Consider the following 17634-nt stretch of genomic DNA (forward strand, 5'->3'; position numbering starts at 1 on the left):
AGATGTATCTGCGGACACACAAGCTCAGTGAAGCTGTCAGGACTCAGATCAATCTCCACAAATGAGCAAATATCTAGCAGCCGAAGAAGACTGGGTGAAAAAGTTGGAATGTCTTGAATAAGCAAGGAGTGGGCTATGATTTTTGATTGCTGTTAAGCTGCTTCCAAGGTCAATAATGAACTATTGCAAATATAGCACACACCTACATCAAAAATATTTTTAAAAATTAAATTTGTTCTACCATAACTGGTGCCGAAACTTTTGAACGGCGAGTTTCCATAATGTCAACATCAGCAAAGTAGATTCAAAACTGTAAGCACAGTGTTTTTTTTTTTAGGATTAAATAACATTGATTGGCCCGTAAGTCGGCCATTACCAAATAGCCTGCACAGCACAATTCAGCTAATGCACCTGAAAGCAGGAATGAGAAAATAAAGGTCTGATTGGTTTCAATATGGGTCTTTAATTACATGTCGACCTCCCCATCTAATGGCCTCTAGCTGCTCCTCTGAGACCAGGTGGCTTATTGTCATTCTGCTGTCCAAAAGTAGCTTCAGGGTATCCTTACAATCAGCGTATTCATCGTGGACCATCAGTGTCATTGACGCGCCTGACCATGTCTGATGAACTCTAAATGAACCTTAAGTACAGATCAGTCTCCCTCTCTGTCTCCTCCTCTGTTATATGAAAAATCATTGTAATATTAACATTGATGTTTGTGCAAGTAATAAGGCCTTATCACCATCTGACACATTAAACTCAGGCTGTTTTTTCAGTCATCATCAGATGCCTATGGGTGGATGAGCTCATTTTAAGGTAATTTGTACCGCCTTTGACCTCACGTTCTGTACTGTTACGCCTTCTCCCTGAGCAAACCTAATTGAGTTAGACCGGTTGTCTGTAATTTCAAGAACAGAGGGGGTAAAGAAGACAGAACTCTTGAATTAGCCTTTTTATTATGTGATCCAAGAGCATTTCCTCTAAAGAGGAAGTAAATCTATGAAGCATTTTTGTAGGCTTCATCGCTGACAAAAGGACAGTTTGTAGTAAGAGACAGGGGCTTTGTGCTGGCTCAGCGCCAGTGTAAAATGATGATGCCTGAATATTACGCATTTCATCATTTCTTACACTACACACAAAGCTGACACTTTAGGTGCACCTGTACAGTCTGATGAAATGCAATACAACTAGTCTGCAATAAAGGCGTGATGTACAGTTGTTTTTTGACAATGTCATCAAGATGTTGATTCAATTCATGCCTAGTTTTTTGGTTAGATTGGAAACTATGCTGTTAGAGGTTCATGACCTTTAATGACCTGGCCACAGGCCTGTCAGATGAAAACACTAAAGTCTGAATTGTACATCTGCATCCAATCTTCTGCATATAAGTTGGCGTAGCCCTGTATCGATGCGGAAACCTAAATATGTAGCCTGACGAGCACATCCTCAAAATGTCTACATTTTCCTCTCCTGGCTTGCACCACACCGAGCATATGTGTTCTTTGTATCATGAACCTCAGTGAGTTTAACGTAGGCTTACTAGTAGCGTAAGCTAACAATGCTATCGATCTGAATATTCCATCTCCTCCGATGTCTCCTATCTTTCCTACTTTGAAAGACCATCATTCAGGGCATCGTGGCCTATGCCATTGTGAGCACTACGTACTTGTGTGTTGATGTGTCTCTGTAGTGCTTCATTACTCCGTCTAAAGACTCTAGTTAGCAGTGCCATTTCAATGTTAGTTCTAGTGCCTGTTTCTGCTTCCACCACATTCTCTGCTTCTTTGTGTACAAGTAACCATGGTGACCGAAACTGATCGTATTATGTTGAAGTAGGAGCTGACAAATGAGCACTAGTTGATTATACTGCAGTTATTTCAAAGTCTGCCGAAAACTGTTGGTCTTTAAAAGTGCATTTCAGGAACAAATCAGTGACATCACTGAGAGTATGTCCATATTTATATAGCCTATAGTATATGTATCCATGTCATTTAGCTAAATTAATCCTCAATACTTTTAGCCAAGTTTAACCATTTGACCTTAACTTTAAGCTATTTATTTAATTGTTTCTACTTCCTTTCATTATTTCAACGTTTTATCCATTACCTCAAAGGTGCACTGTGTAGATTTGGTGTTGAAATTTGAAAGTTGGAGAAGTGAAACAATACTATGCTACTACTACTACTACTACTACTACTATGCCACAGAATCAGTAACATTTTCCAACGTTCATATTTCTCTAACAAAACTCCATAGTGCACTTTAAAGCTAAGTATTTATTCCAAGTACCTGCTGGCAACAACACAATTACCATTTGGAGGTAACAGTATCTCTTTGGAGTCACTTTTGTTAAAGGCCACAATCACAAACTTGTCCAAACACTTTGAACAATATAAATGTGGTTCAGTATGACAATACTGTTAACTGACCTCAGTGATAAACCTTTAATTGAATTAACACGTTCTCTTAATGCTGGCAAAAATTACCATTATAGATTTTTGTTAAAGTAAAATTCATGGCAGAGCTCTTTTTATTGGATTGCATTATATTGAGTGTATGTGTTGCACAGCTCTTGGAAATAGGAATACCAATAATGTATGTGGCATTTAGGATGAATTCCACCTTATGGATTATTCATAAGTTTATGCTGATTCGAGCAACATAAAAATACCAACTGCTGCCTTTTTAAGACAACTTAATAGGCACATCAAGTCGGTGTTTCTCAAAAGGCCAAACACATGAGTCCAGTTGTTGAGCACGCGTGAAGTCGTGCCAGCCAGTGACAGCCCAGTTTATCACCAGGATAGATGAGCAAGGCAATACAGTCTCACCGCTAGCAAACAGGGAAGGGTGAAGTCAAAGCACAGACATTTTTCAACTCAAATGAATGGTTTTTAAAAGTAAATGGTACAAAAGCCACATCTTGTTTACTTTGCATTCACTTTTACCGCTGAAACAAACTGCTGACGTCCAGATGCAGTTATATTTCTTCAGATGTCATGGCATGGTGACTTTTGGCTCTTTGTAATGCAGCGATGGCAACGCGCACATACACACATAATAAATACACAAAAACAGCATCTTCATCTGAACACACTGGCATCCAAGCTCCTGTATGTGCAATCATAATTCATCAGCAGGGAGAGGGAAATCTGGCGCTACATGTGAAGTTGTTTGCATGTGGCTAATAAGGATGCATCCCTCAGATGGGCTTTGTTCCCACTCTGATTCATTTATCATCAGTTGGGAAGCTTATTCCACAAACAGAATACATTAGAGACTGGGAGCAATGGTCTTGTGCCATCTTTTTCAACTCTTAATTGGCATGTGATAATAATCAGAGCAGAGTTATACTGTCAGAAAGTACTTTTTTCTCCTCCCTCAAAGACCAGTATAATAAGAGTTACAATGACCAGTGAGCATGTATAAGTATGATGGAAACAGCTGACTGTCTTTACAACATTTTCTGCAGATGGTCACAGATAAATTATGTCCTCTGATCCAAAACTATTTCTGCTCTTGTATTCAAAAATTCAATACCCAACTCCCAGTGATGTTTTATTCATCCAACAAGATGCCAGTGAAAAAAGTCCATCTCTGTGTTCTGCTCGTTCCAATGCATCAAGCAGCAGGCAGAGATGTATTGGCCCATGCCAGCATGTCCGGATTAATAATGTCACAGAGCCTGCGATTTGTTTCTCTAAGCACCGCTGCAAAGCATCCTCTGACATTGGGAATCATGGCCTGGCAGGACTCTCGATGTCGAGCCATAAATACCAGCCATCATTTTATTTTTATTTTGCGATGTTGACCCTGGTGCATGATGTGGGAGTGATATACAAATCCTGACAAATCAAATAATAAATGTTGACCATAATGAAAACCTCCATGTACTTCGGGGACACTGGCACCTCTATTCTGATGGTGCTTATTCACATCCTCTTATTGGTTTGTTGAAGCTGTGCTCCTCTTGCAGTGATAAGAGTATTATTCAGATCCTTTTCTTATGCAGAAATAGTATATAATACTGCAATGTTGAATTTATTCTGTCACATGATTTTGTAGATCATGCAAGATCATGGTTAAAATCACAAGAATAATATACATATATTAGGGTTTTATGTCAAATAATGCCTCCAGAGCTGTGATCCACAGTGTGTATTACTACATTCAATGATTGATTAAAATCTTTTATTTTTTTCAAATGCATCAAGCCTGGAAATACAATTATACACAAGATTCCTAATGTTTAGAAGAAGAAGAAGAAGAAGCACTTCTGGGCTTGTGGGGTGGTGGGTCAGTGCCTAACTCAAGGGCACTTCGACAGTGCTCAAGAGATGATCTGGCACTCCTCAAGCTACCAGACCAATTTCCAGATTTGGTCCGCACCGGGACTTGAACCATCTACCCTCCAGCTCTCAACCCAAGTCCCTACAGACTGAGCTACTGCTGCCCCAAGTACAGTTTTAAAGTATTGACTCAAGCACCCACAACTATTGACTTTACTATACAGCAGTGTTTCTCGAAACTTTTTCTGTGGATGTATTGCTGCCAATGTTTGTCAGAAACTCTTTTAACTATTCTGCCTCTCTCGGCCAGAACACTCTTGGAAAAGAGATTTTTTAATCTAAACCATTGGTTCTCCTGGTTGAATAAAGGTTCAAATAAAATATGTTAAAATGTAATTTTGATAACCTCAGAGCAGTTAAAGCCCTGCGACCGCTACTCTCTCGTCTTCTTCCTCAACATAAATAGAAATCAGCTCAGATCAGCCATCAGTGCAAGCAACTATCAGTGAAACAATAAGCTCTGCATTATTGCCTCGCTGAAGTTAAATTTGTCTGATCCTTTTATAGACAAGACAAACAGCCAAACTGCTGCGAGTGTTTGTGTGTGTGTGGCCCTCGGGTGACCTGTCTCAGCCACACTCATGATCAAAACATTCTCTCACGAATCAAAAAAGAAAACATTTTCAAAGGAAATAAGCCGACGGAGACGAATCTGAATATTCACTTGTGAGGAACCTCGATGTGATGGTTCAGGGTTGTTGTTTTTTTTTTATTGCATAAACACAACAATTAGCCATACATTAGCAGGGGTATATGGGCCATGTAAATGAGAGTGAATGCAATAGCAAACACACCATTAAGCTGATGGAAAAGGGCCACAGAAAGCCTGACTCCCCCCCCCCCCCCCCCAGCACTCTGATTAAACGCATCACTCCCACAGAGAAATAGCAAGTGAAAAAGTAGAAGATGGTTCAGAGATGACAGCACATGGAGCTGTGTAAATGTATGGCTACACAGTGCCCTCCACTGGTGTTTTATCTGCATTACAGGCAAACTGCTACTTAGTCATTGAGGCCCAGTGTTGGAGGTTAAAAGTTCAGCTACAGGTCATTAGCATCCATTAAAACTGATTCTGTTTCTTGATAGACTATGCACACATTGTGCACCCGAGGTGCTCCTAAAAAAATGAAGAAAATAAACACAAAACCCTGCATGTATTTAGAGGTGGCCGGCAGAGATTTCTCCAATATTCAAAACAAACAGCATCATTAAATGTGAAGGGCAGCCACTCTAAATGTTAAAGAGCGGTCAGGAGAAAAATAAACAATTTAAAAGGCTCCATCATGATGGGAACCCAAATAACAAATAAGTGAGCCGCCGTCTTTTTACAGCAAATGAACATACGGATGGTTCCATCAGGAAAGCTTTCAGACTCACTTCACTCTCCACATGTAAAAGAGCAGCACTGAGCGAAGAAATTAAATATCTAACATGAGTTTATTTGATGTATATTTCATCGTTTAAACACCCATGATGTCTGAGTCGCTCACGGTATGAACCGGGTTTCTCTATTTGTTTATCATGCTTTTTTTTGTAGCTTCTCATTAATTCACGAGCAAGAGTTGGATTAAATATTTATTTCAACAAAATCTGATTATTGTGGCTGAAAGGACGGTGGACTAAATGATAATATAACATACAAACATGATAGGGCAAAGGTGCAATAGAAGGTTAATCATCACAGAGAAAAGTTTTGTGTGAAAGATGCTCAGCATACAGAAAAGCAGAAACAAAGCAGCAGCACAGGGAAAGAAAAATCCAATACATAACCTCCACAAAGTGCAACCTTCTTAAAAAATTACCATAGAGCTGAATCAAGTCTTTTTTTTAATACTGACCCAGAAAAACTGATTCAGAGGACAGTTTAAGAAGTATTATTGCAGAGTGGGTTTAGGTTGCATTCAGGACATGTGCAGGGGTCGTCTTTCTCATGTTTTATACAAGTCTGTATGTCCCCTTATAGAAGTTTAATTTGATGGGAACGACACATTTGAAAGACAGAAGAAGAAAGAACAATGCACTTCTCTGGTCTTTGCATTTATTTCTTCTAAATCACTTTATCATTTTAGAGTTTCCTTTACTGCCTTGCTTCCACAAAACACGTAAAGTAATCCATCTTTGGTTGAATTCTACACCAGTAGAAAACCAGCAGACCGAGGCGCGGCTTGTCAACAGGCAGGGTGGGCGGTTGCAGGACAGTAGGGACCCCCCGAGGGCTGACAAACTGAAAACGACAGCCGTGGCTCAAACTGTGCAAAGTTTGCCATGGCACTTTTTAGTCTGCTTTTTATGCAAAAGTGCCGTAACTAAGCTCAGCTGTCATCACATCTTTGTATGTTCACAGGCACAGCGTGAGCTCCACATACACACACACACAGTCAGACATGCACTCACACACAGTGCTGCACTCCCCCCCCCCGGCTGGCTCAGCTGATCCTGTCTCGCCCCTGTTACGCCTCTGTTACCACCTCAGAATATGGTACAGAGGTGGGACCACTTCGTCATGACAGTGTGCTGCCAGTCCAGCCTTCACTCTGGAGGAGAGACACTTGGATTAAATAACTTTGGCTAGCACAACACCGTCGCATTTGTTCTTTGACGTTCAACATTAGTTTACTTAGCAAGCAGAGCAGCCGAATGAGTCTCTGTGTCTGTGTTCCACTGGCCGTGACTCAGTCGACAACGCACCGCCAGGAGTCACATTTACTGTTGGCGGGGCCACATGTGAATTTTTGCCAAGGGCCCCAACTGACTCTAGAATAATCCGTAGATGGTGATTACAGAGGATAAAAGGTTTGCATTGACCCCAAGAATGGTTTGACTTTGGGAAACTTGAGAATTTGTAAGCTTAGCATCGCAAAAAGACAGGAAATGGACTGAACGCTACAAAATAAACCTTTTACCAAGTTAAAAGCTCAAACATTAACCACATAAATGTCTTCTCATTAATATGTGCAGAAACAAAATAACATTAATAACCTGGTGTTGATTTTTAAAAAAGCGTATCAGCAGGATTTCTTTTTTTGGGTAGGTGCAGCAACTTCCTGATGCTAAGCTAACCGGCTAGGTAACTTAATTTGTATTTTACAGCTCATAGAGTAGAACTGTTCTTTGTTTAACCAGACATCAAACTACTATTTTCATCTTGAATAAACATTGCAACTTGATCCCTGCAAGAGCACTGTTTTCTGTTCTTGTTTAAATCTACAACAAATGTACAGAATATATCATTAAAAGTGATGCTATTTGCTTTACGACCCAGATGAGCAGATTGTTGTTCTGTTACTGTGAACCAGACAATGTTCTCTAATCACTGCAAAAACAAACATTAACTTTGAGGTTTTCTCTTACATAATATCACAGATTTCTGGGATGGAGCCGACTCTTCTCTCACACAGACAAAACTTAGGCTATTGTTTGCTTGTTATGTTGGTGATCTGGGAATTGAAGCTTGTTTTCCTGTGTACTTACAGTTAATTCCTCTGGATGAGCACCAGCTAAATGCCTACAAATCCAAATATAAAGAGGACTTTTCAACCGACAACAACTCTTGTAATTAGAGTCTCAAATTAGATTCCTCAGATGTAAAAAATGAACTTGGCCACTCGGAGGCTTCGGCTGGAAAACAACAGAACGCAACAACTGCCAACAATTAAAATGAGTGAGTGTTATAAATAGAGGATACCCATTCCAGGAATACAACAGGGAGGCCAGGCTGCTTAAATGGAGACATTGTGGATCCATTTAACTGAAATAGAAGCGAAGTAAACAAAGTGCCTCATCCAGAGCAGCCTGAGTTTTCTCCAAGGAAATCTAACAGATTTTCCAGAGTGAGCTATAAACCCTTAGATTGATACTTTCACGAAGGAGCTATTTTGTAAATTAAGATTGAACGTACAGAGCCGAGGCTGAAAGCTCCTGTGAGAGCTTTCCATTTGTGATACTTTTGGCGCCTCCAGTGGCCAAAGCGGTAACTTTGATCTTGTCCTGTACATGAAAAGAAGAGTTTTTACCAAAGAATCTCATGATGCTGTCTTTCATCATTTATCAAGAATATTTTTTTTCGTATTTTGGGGCTTTTTGCCTTTATTTAGACAAGACTCTTTGGAGCTTTAACTAATACGAGAAGGGGTTAAAAAGTTAACGTAAGAAATGTCCTATCCAACGTGGCACAGATGGTCTAGCGGTTAGGTCACTCCCCATATAACATAAGGTGGCTATATGGTGCATTCATGTGGTGATGGACACATCTGAAAAACAAGTTTCCGAGTTGTAAAACGCACATGAACGCCTGCCCAAGTCGCAAAAACTCGGAAACTTATTCAAAAAATGAGGTGCCCGACTTGCTGTCATTATGGCCATCACATGGGGGGCAAAATATGTTTTGTAAATGTTAAGATTCTTTTTTGTTAATTCATGTATTGCACATCAACTTTTTGCTGAAATATAACTTTTACAGTCACATTTCACTGGTCTTTTCTTTCTAGCATCAACAATATTTGTTGTTGTTGTTACAACGTTCCGACTTTCCAAACGGAAAACACGTGAACACACTGATGTCGGAAGACCGACTTCCAAACTCAGAAACTGGGACCATCAGAGGAGCACCTGAATGCAGCAATAGTTCTCCAAGTGGGCGGCCTGGATTCAAATCTGACCTGTGGCACTTCACTTTCCCTCAAGTCATTCCCCACCCTCTCTCTTTCTCCCCAGTTCCTATCCACTGTCCAGTTAAATAGAGGCAAAAAGTGTGCAAGTCGGATGCCTGGTTTTTACTTGTAACACCCATTGTAACCCAAGTACCTGAATACACATACATACATATTACCAATGTGTTCTACTCTGAAGATCATGAATATTAATATGACTAGTTTTTTTTTGTGTGTGTGTGTGTGTGGGGGGGGGGGGGATACATCTCTTCACATTCATAAGAATCTGACACAGACACAGCATAGCTATAAAGTAAAACTTTAATCTGGAATATAGTATCTGACGGGTTTTCACCTCTGGTTGTTCTCTGGTCACCGTTACAGGAAGTGGAATGATGAAAGCTAAAGGTTAATCAAGGACAAAGTGCACACTTGTTATCTTCCAGGTACTGATTTGTACAGATAATACATTTCTAATACATGTTTCTTTAAATATCTAATAAATTCCCATTTATGTGTATATAAAATAAAAATCTAAATTATTGCAAAGTTTAAATTTGCAAACAATTGACTGACACATAAATTCAACAAACACATGAAAAAAAAAACATGGAGAAATAGAATCAAACTTTCCATCTTGTCATGGCATTCACTGCAGGTAAAAACACCTCAACCCTTCTCTGTTAATAAAGTACATTTCTCTTCCCTATGAGGTGTCACCTGATGCACCATGCACACTGCATTAAAGCCACTTATTGCTGTCCGACGTGGGTGTTAGAGATAAAGGTACAGCTTTGTTAAAGTGCTCACTGTGGTGAAAGATGACGGCGGACAGGAGGGTGGAGATCAGGCTAACTGAGAACGATGATGTGAACAAAGGAGGGGGAAAACTTCTTTGGTGGTGGAGTGATGACACCGTGAGGTCATAATGGTGATGATGTTTGTGTGTCACACTGTAGTTACTACCTGTGCAATTTAACAGTGTGGTTAACAATGTAACTGTTAGCACCTCTAGGCTGGTTCAGTATTTAAAGGAACATAGCAGTGTTTTTGCATATTTTAGTTCATATAGTAGAAATCATGCAATAACCAAATTAGTCTTTTTAAACATTCTGTAGTGTAAATCATCATGTTTCAGTGTTTTTCAGCAACCATTTATTTACAATTGTTTGAGAGAAAGTCTTTCATGACACTGTAGGTTTTAATGTTTCGGTAATTTTAAAACATTTTGCCTGAATGTACATCGAAACAGTTCTTGTTTTTTTGTAATTGTTCCGACAGTTCAAACTGAACTTTGTAATTTTTCTTTTTAAAACTTCTGATTCAAACTAAGTTTGTGCCGTTTTTGACGCCCCCCTGTATACAAAGCAATGAATATTTCATTTTAATTGAAAATAAAAACCAAAATAATTGACATGAAAACCAAGAAACCATGTCAATGTACACAACTCTTTGAAATGTTTTTAATCTACAAGCTGACCTGATCGGCACAAGTTTAGAGACTTTATGACATTCTGCTTCAGTGAACGAATGGGAACCATTTCTGTCTGTTTAACAGAGTAAGAAGTACACAAGTAAGAACCTGAAACATACAAAAACAACACTTTGTCCCTTTAAATAAAGAGATCTGAATGTAATTGATGCTTTCTCCTAACTTTTCCCAGAGAGAACAGTCAGAGAACAGGAGCGCTGAGTTTGAGAATAAAGCTCATAAGCTGTTCTGATTATTGTTTGTAGAAGTTCATTCAGCCTCTTTCTCCTTGAGTCTGTTTTCCACAGTTTAACGTTTGGGTGACAAATGCCTCCGAGTGCAATTTAAAGTAAACATGAGATGATTTAAAAAAACAACAGTGAAGTCTTCAAACTTCTGTAAAGCACATGAAGTGAAGCAATGCACATGATGCACATAAAGCACTTGATCATAAAAGCAAGGGACAGAAGTCCCTGTAAAGTAAAAAACTACAATAAATTACAATAGTGTAGTTCAACAAATAAAGCACAAGTGTGTAAAGCAAAAAAAAAAGCAAAGATAAAAGTAAAAGCTGCAGTTGTTGCTGGTGAAGCAACATGTTGACATTTTGAGTCCAACACATTCAATGAAAACATCAGCAATGACTCGAAACAAATCTGCTCTTTAGTGCGAACATTAAGACACAAGCCATGACAATGTAAAGGCAAAAATTGTGTGTATGCAGACGACAGTATAATCTATGCACACAATGAAACAGGTTCTTCTAAAGGCTGTATGGCTTCAGATTAAGGTTGAACATTTCTCTCACGGAGCGGAGACAATGTTTGACTGAAGATGTGTTTGGTATGACAAGAACAAGTATGAAAATAGTGTTCCTTTTCTCAGAGAAATTAAAGGCTTTGGATTAACAGAAAGGGATGTGATGAATGTAATTTTCATTCAAATAGGAGGCTTTTGGATTCCCTCCACGCATCACATCCACTAATGTATGTTGATGTTATGTTAAAAGGTGTTAAAACACAACAGCTGTGCAGAGTATGAAGCATTCCCTCTCTGAGTCACTCTGCTTTCACACAGCTAACATGTGAGTCGGAGGATTTAAAGTTAAGGACTAATTCGCTGCATCCTTCCTGAAATGTACTCACAGATCTTTGCAGAGGAGAAAAGGGTAAAGACAATCACACTGCAGTTAAATGAAAGCCAAATCATCGAGCATCTGAGGAGATATGAAAATATTTTTCCCCGGGCTTCTGAAGATGCAATTTATAGCGTATTTTAGAACATCATAAATTTAATGCAGCATGTAAATATCTCTTAAGCAGCGATAGAAAGGGTGTTTCTATTAGGATTGGGTAAAGGGCTGCACGCCATTTGGTTTTTAAACAAGCCTCCTCTCTCTTTGAACCTGTCCTTGTTGACATTTTCAGCAGCGTTCCCGACACTGTCACACATACTGACATTTCACAATGTCAATTCAATTTTGGTGGAGACTGGGAAATGAGATGCATTAACGTCTGACCCTTCCAGCTTTCTCCGCTGCAATAAAAACAGTTTTTTAAATTTAGGAAGCAGGAAAAGTGTCAGGGGGCAAAGAGAGAACTAAACGCACTCGGCAACAGTGCAAGTTTGCATGAGTGTACACGTGATCATACTAATAAACTCTTTTTGCTTGCTGCAGCAATCACAGCAAGTCATTTACAATCACAGACTCTTTAAGGAGAATGTGGAGAGGAAAGTCTTTGAGGTTGATTTGATGTTTTTGTTGGTTGTATTTTAAGCTTTGTAGATGCAAGAGGATCAGGAAGGACTGAATGGTCACTCTTACTTTGAAAAGAATGCTCGAGCAGTGAAACAAAGCCTACATAAAATACCTCCTGTGTTTTAGGGGTGCTGGTAGCCATAGTCCTACAAGTGGGCAGCCTAGGTTTGAATCCGACCTGCGGCTCCTTTCCTGCATGTTATTCCCCCCCTCTCTCCCCCCCGTTATTTCTGACTCTGTCCTATCTCCAAAATAAAAGCATAAAAATCATAAAAGTTCTCTGTTTTATATTTAGTTCTTTGGCCTGCATGGAGATAAGATTAATATGTTTGATAAAAATACTTGTGGGTTTATAATCACAGGCTGTGGCACTTTGCTTTTCTGAAAACCAAACAAAGCAGAAAACTTTTTTTTGTATGTGTATCATTCTGCAAATATATCACAACAATTAAAAACATGTTTTTTTTTTTCCTATTCTCTGAGCAGCTGACTGTACAAACATGTGCAGTGGAATTTACACGGGATATACACACTGTGCGTTATACAGTACAGTGAAGGAGAACACCCTAAGCTACGTCCTCATGCCTGCAGGTGATTCACAGACTTGATCAGATGTGTAAAAAAACATGTTACTCCTGTGAGTGTTAGTTTGAATGCCCCGTGTTGGATGTAAGCTTCGGCTTCTGCAGATGTTTGTGTCAATGTGTCGCATGGTGACAAGATTATAAGACTTCTGTTTTAAAGGGTGTTCATAAATATAGGATATTATTATTACTTTACATATGTCACATCTGTTCTGCATAGAATATATATGTCATTTTTTTTGTCATGATATGCCACGAGTGTACGATCTAACCTTCACTCTGTGTCCCTCATGAGCTGGACTGTGAAAAAGAACAAAAATACTTCTCATAAAGGCCGTTAAGGAAACTGAAAGATGGAAATGAGCACGTTGAAGACAGTTCATGTTCATTATATCGATGTGATGAATTCAAATCAGCTGTTTGAGATGGGCACATTTTAAACCTACTTGAGTGAGTTTTAAAGGGAGTTCTAAAGTTGAGGTAAAACATAAAGCATCGACACAGAAATGAGACGTGATTTGACTTACATAGGGCTTATCCCTGACATCAAAACATCTGTGCTGCATCTCTTGTCAGTCTCCCGAATCCTTCAAATACAAGTTAACTGACTGCAGTAAGATAAGATGAACCCCTGAACTTAAAACAAGATAAAAATGCACCAAGTGAAACAAGGTTAGACATAAAATAAGGCCAAATATTTGAGAGTAGCTACACTTTAAGGGCCAGATTTACTAAGCTCCCAATTAAAGAGTACTAAATTGCGTGTTCACTCCAAAAGTTTGCACGTTTGGTTGGTGGGCGTTTTGATCTACTAAGAAATGCGTGAATGACACCAGGTGTAAACCTTGTGGAGGCGGTACTATTTAAGTTAGGCTTTTGCGTGTTCTATTGGTTTACATCACGGAGAGTTTGGACAGAAAGCAGGATGACTGCAAGCGCAAAATAGGTATCAGTGGAAGAGGCAAATAAACGCACAATATTTTTGAGGTATAGGAGATAAATCTGAATATTACAAAGAAAATTTGGGTTATGAGAAAACCGCGGCATTAAACAGGGCCTCTATTTTCTTCCCTTAATCTTAAGAATGAAGTGTCATACATTGCGCAGGAGGTGCGAGCTGTTTCCTCTGTGGCACGGGCGCTCTACACTCGGGCCGTTGTTGCGCACCAGACAGCTGGCCAGCGCTGTGTCTGATCGGACATAAATGCCCTGGAAAGAGGTATCGAAGACGGGGTTACAAACAGTGGTGAGGTCCCCCAATCCAAGCATCCTACAGCGTAGCAGCAGCGGCGGGCTTTAGAGGGAGGTGACGCGCGCATTATGGAGAGGAGCGCACCGGAGGGGGCGAGCTGGGGGGAGAGACGCGCGACCCGAGAAATGCTGTGAATGTTCAGTTCTCTTTGGCTATATGGCAACAAGCCTGTAGTTTAATCAAGGTGTTTCTCTTCCTTAACGATTAGAATATTGAATCAAATTAAAAAATAAATGCATGCCATTTATTTTTCTGTCATTTGAAACACGTAAACACAAGTGGGGAAAAACGCGATCTTTATGCCTTCTTTTGTTGTGCCTATGCCTCCTCCTAACTATAATAACAGCAGCCTGTTGTGCATAAGACTGTGCTCCTGGATTAGCACGTTCCTTTCAAAAGGTGTTAAATACAGACACAGTCACAATCACCGCAATTTTTGTCAGGCTTGGTAAATCGCAATGCGTGTACTAACTTAACTTGTTTGCATTTTCTCCTCCCAGTATTTTACACGTTAGGGCAGAAACGCTCCATGTTGCATATTCATTAGGGCAAACGTACTAAATGGACAATGCGTGTTGTTTTGCTCATTTGAAAGACGCACCGTTAGTAGATCAGATAGCACTTTTTTTGCTGGTGGTGTCAAGTTTGCACACGTTTTAAGACACGCAAACCTTTAGTAAATCTGGCCCCAAAAGTTTGAACATCCAGCAAGTTCAAGTGACAGAATGAAAGCACAGTTCTGGTGAGATATCAGACAAAAAGACCTCAAAATTAAGTTCTATGTTTGAAGGTGAAAAATGGATTGAAATAAGTTTGATTTGGTGATTGTATGCAGGACAATAGGTCCAGTATGACTGCAAGGATGTGGCTGTGAAAAGAAAAAAAAAAAAAAGGAAAATAACAAACGAACATAAAAACCATCAACTCTGCCATCGTTGAAAAAGGAAAGACAATCTGAAAAACTAAACAAAGAAGACGTAATCTGACACTGAAACAGTCCAAACCTTTGGTAATGCATAGTTCTTTCCTGAATGTCTCAGACTATCAAACTGTCTCTCAGATAGCAGCAGCTGCTGCTTCATTCATGTCTGAAAAATTAAAGAGCTTTGAAAATAATAAAGTAATGGCTCTTTTTTTCCTCTCTTCTCACTCTCCTTTCTCTCCCTGGTTTGTACAGCTTTAGCAGTTTTGGCTTGTTTGGTTTCTGAACCACAGAGATTATGTAGAGCAGCGCAGTGAAGCAGCTCCTCTAACTAGTGAAGGCGGGCATGCGTTCAGTCTGACCCTCTGTCTCCGGCCTGTGATTCAAGGCAGGAAGGGCTCGTCTTCGTCCTCGTCTGCGCTGGGGCCGGGGTCGCTCAGGCACCTCGTCAGCTTCTGCTGGTCTCTGTCCGAGTCCGCCTCGCCGGGCTTTTTAGGTCCTCTCTGCCCTGAGGGAGGCTTCATCATGAGGCCCTGGTCCTCTTCCTGCTGCTGATGCTTCTGCTGCTGGCCGGCCTGCCTGAACTCATCCATCATGTTGACCGAGTCTGGAGACTGAGGGGAGGCCAGGTCTACGTGGATGGTGGGCACGTTGTCTGAGTCAGGCTTCCCCCTGTAGGCTTGAGGGTCTACAGACAGAACGGGGGTGCAATATCAGACCGTTAGCTTTAAAAAAAGGTAAGATCACTCTATAATTCCACCAGCGTGCAAAAACATAAGATGTAGAATGGGAGGAAAATACAGTCAACACATTTAAAAGGGGGTACAGCTACCTATTTACAACCACTGAACAAGCTGGACCACAGGAGGCTTCAAGACATTTGCAAATATTTCACAACACTGTAAAAAAAATAATAGAAAGTACGCCACAAAGCTGAAACTCAAAGTACATATCATGCTCAACACCGTAAAAACAGAAAGACTTTTGCAGCAGTAAATCATCCGGCTGTGTCTTTGCAATCATGTCACGAGATCCCCTCATTAGTGATGAGCAATTAATGAATGTTAACAAGCAACATGATTGGTGCATGCATGTTAGGCTCTGCTGGGTTATCACATCTCCTCTACACTCACGACATACCTGGACAGATTTTTCTCCCTTTCTGCTGCTGAGCAGGTTTGAAATCAGAATCTTTGCCTAAAATAAAAACCACACACTGGTTTACATGCCAGCCGGCACGTGCACACATATTTCCATCGGGGGGGAGGGGGGGGTATCTGTTGTTACAGGTGTGGATAAAGTGGATGAAAAGTCTCGACAGTGTCTGATGCCTGATCCCTGTGGGTGCCATTAGTGGCGGGGGAACTTTGTCCGGCGGTTTCTTAAAGTGCCTTTCAGTAAAATGGGGGTAACTATTGAGTGTTTGCATTTTACCTGAGGCCAGTCTGGCTCTGCACATGGTGGGGGAGTCTGGTGGAGCAGCGGGCACCGTCAGGTAGTTGTTCATGTTTTTAATCTGGGAACACACAGGGATGCTTTTAATGTTGTTTGCATAGAATCAAAATGCAACCGTTCTGTGTTCTCCAAAACATTCAAGATCGAAACATATACATTTGAAAAATGACAGAAAAACAGCAAGATGACCCTCTTTGCAGCCAAACTAAAAAAAATACTGCATCCAAAGTCATATAAGGCCCCCTTGTCCACCAGGCGGTTTTTCTTTTTTTAAATTGTTTATAAAGAGTGGAGAGCGTCCGCAGCAGAAAGCGGCCGCTTGCTGGAGAAAAAGCGCAGCGCCAAAGCGTCTTTTCTTCCGTGCGCTCTGCCTTATTTTGTGCGGCGGCTCCAAGCGTTCAAGTTGAAAATCTTCCAACTTTTCAGAAAGGCGCTGTTGACGTCACTGGCCCTCTTTTACCAAATGTATGATATTCCCTGTAATTTTGCCACCTATGGATCTTGTCTTTGCTGTGTGTCTGACCGGGTTAAAAAAAAAAAAACGATCTCAAATAGTAGAAAGTTACAGAGCAGTGTCAGTCGTACAACGGCCGTTGTCAACAGACTGTTGTCATAGAGATAGGACGGACGTGCAGCGCACAAACGCTTCATGCAAACACTCCTGAGCGCACAGTCAGCGATTTTCTGCCCACGGGCAAAAACACCAGGTGTACACAGGGTCTAAGTCTTTAATTCAGCATGGGTCAGTATCTCAGAGAAACTCCATTAAAGTTTTGTGTTGCTCTGCAGAAATCCTCCTGAGTCCACAGCGGCCTTCAGCACATTCGATTTGCCCAAAACAACGGTCTATTTTCATTACGTAATTACAGGGCTGATGAAATGAAAGTGGGTGGAGCTGTAGGGCCACTCGAGCGTGCGAAATAAATCAGCCACCCATTTGTGTCGAGAAAATGAATTTCGGAGACTGAAGGTGGACTCTAATTAGAACACAAATCATAATTCTGGCTGAATAATTTAACTGCCGGTGTTGGGAAGTGAGGAGAGCTGCTCTGCATCTGTTGTATTCTTTTACCCATCCATCACAGACTGCTGCCTTCAGTCGAACTTCTACTTTGTCATTTAGCAGATTGCATAACAGTCAGCGAGGCCGTTACAAAATGTCCTATTCAGCGCTGACTAATCAACAAAACATG

At 40.5% G+C, this 17634-nt stretch overlaps 1 protein-coding gene across 2 annotated transcripts in view; it reads right to left on the bottom strand.

Moving 5' to 3' along the window:
* Positions 1 to 9301: 9301 nt before the first annotated feature.
* Positions 9302 to 17634, bottom strand: part of slc9a1a (solute carrier family 9 member A1a) — a 37511-nt gene continuing 29178 nt past the window's right edge. Inside the window, exons 11-13 of one of the 2 annotated variants that reach the window (XM_065957626.1) lie at positions 16421 to 16502; positions 16127 to 16183; positions 9302 to 15674 (exon numbers count right to left, since the gene is read on the bottom strand). In XM_065957626.1, coding sequence (XP_065813698.1) covers positions 15370 to 15674; positions 16127 to 16183; positions 16421 to 16502 — 444 coding nt within the window. In that variant the 3' untranslated portion in view covers positions 9302 to 15369. The remainder of the gene's footprint in view (positions 15675 to 16126; positions 16184 to 16420; positions 16503 to 17634) is intronic. The other variant, XM_029277264.2, reaches the window with a different exon arrangement.

This window comes from Labrus bergylta, chromosome 8 (genome assembly GCF_963930695.1).
Source record: "Labrus bergylta chromosome 8, fLabBer1.1, whole genome shotgun sequence".
Classification (NCBI taxonomy): domain Eukaryota; kingdom Metazoa; phylum Chordata; class Actinopteri; order Labriformes; family Labridae; genus Labrus; species Labrus bergylta.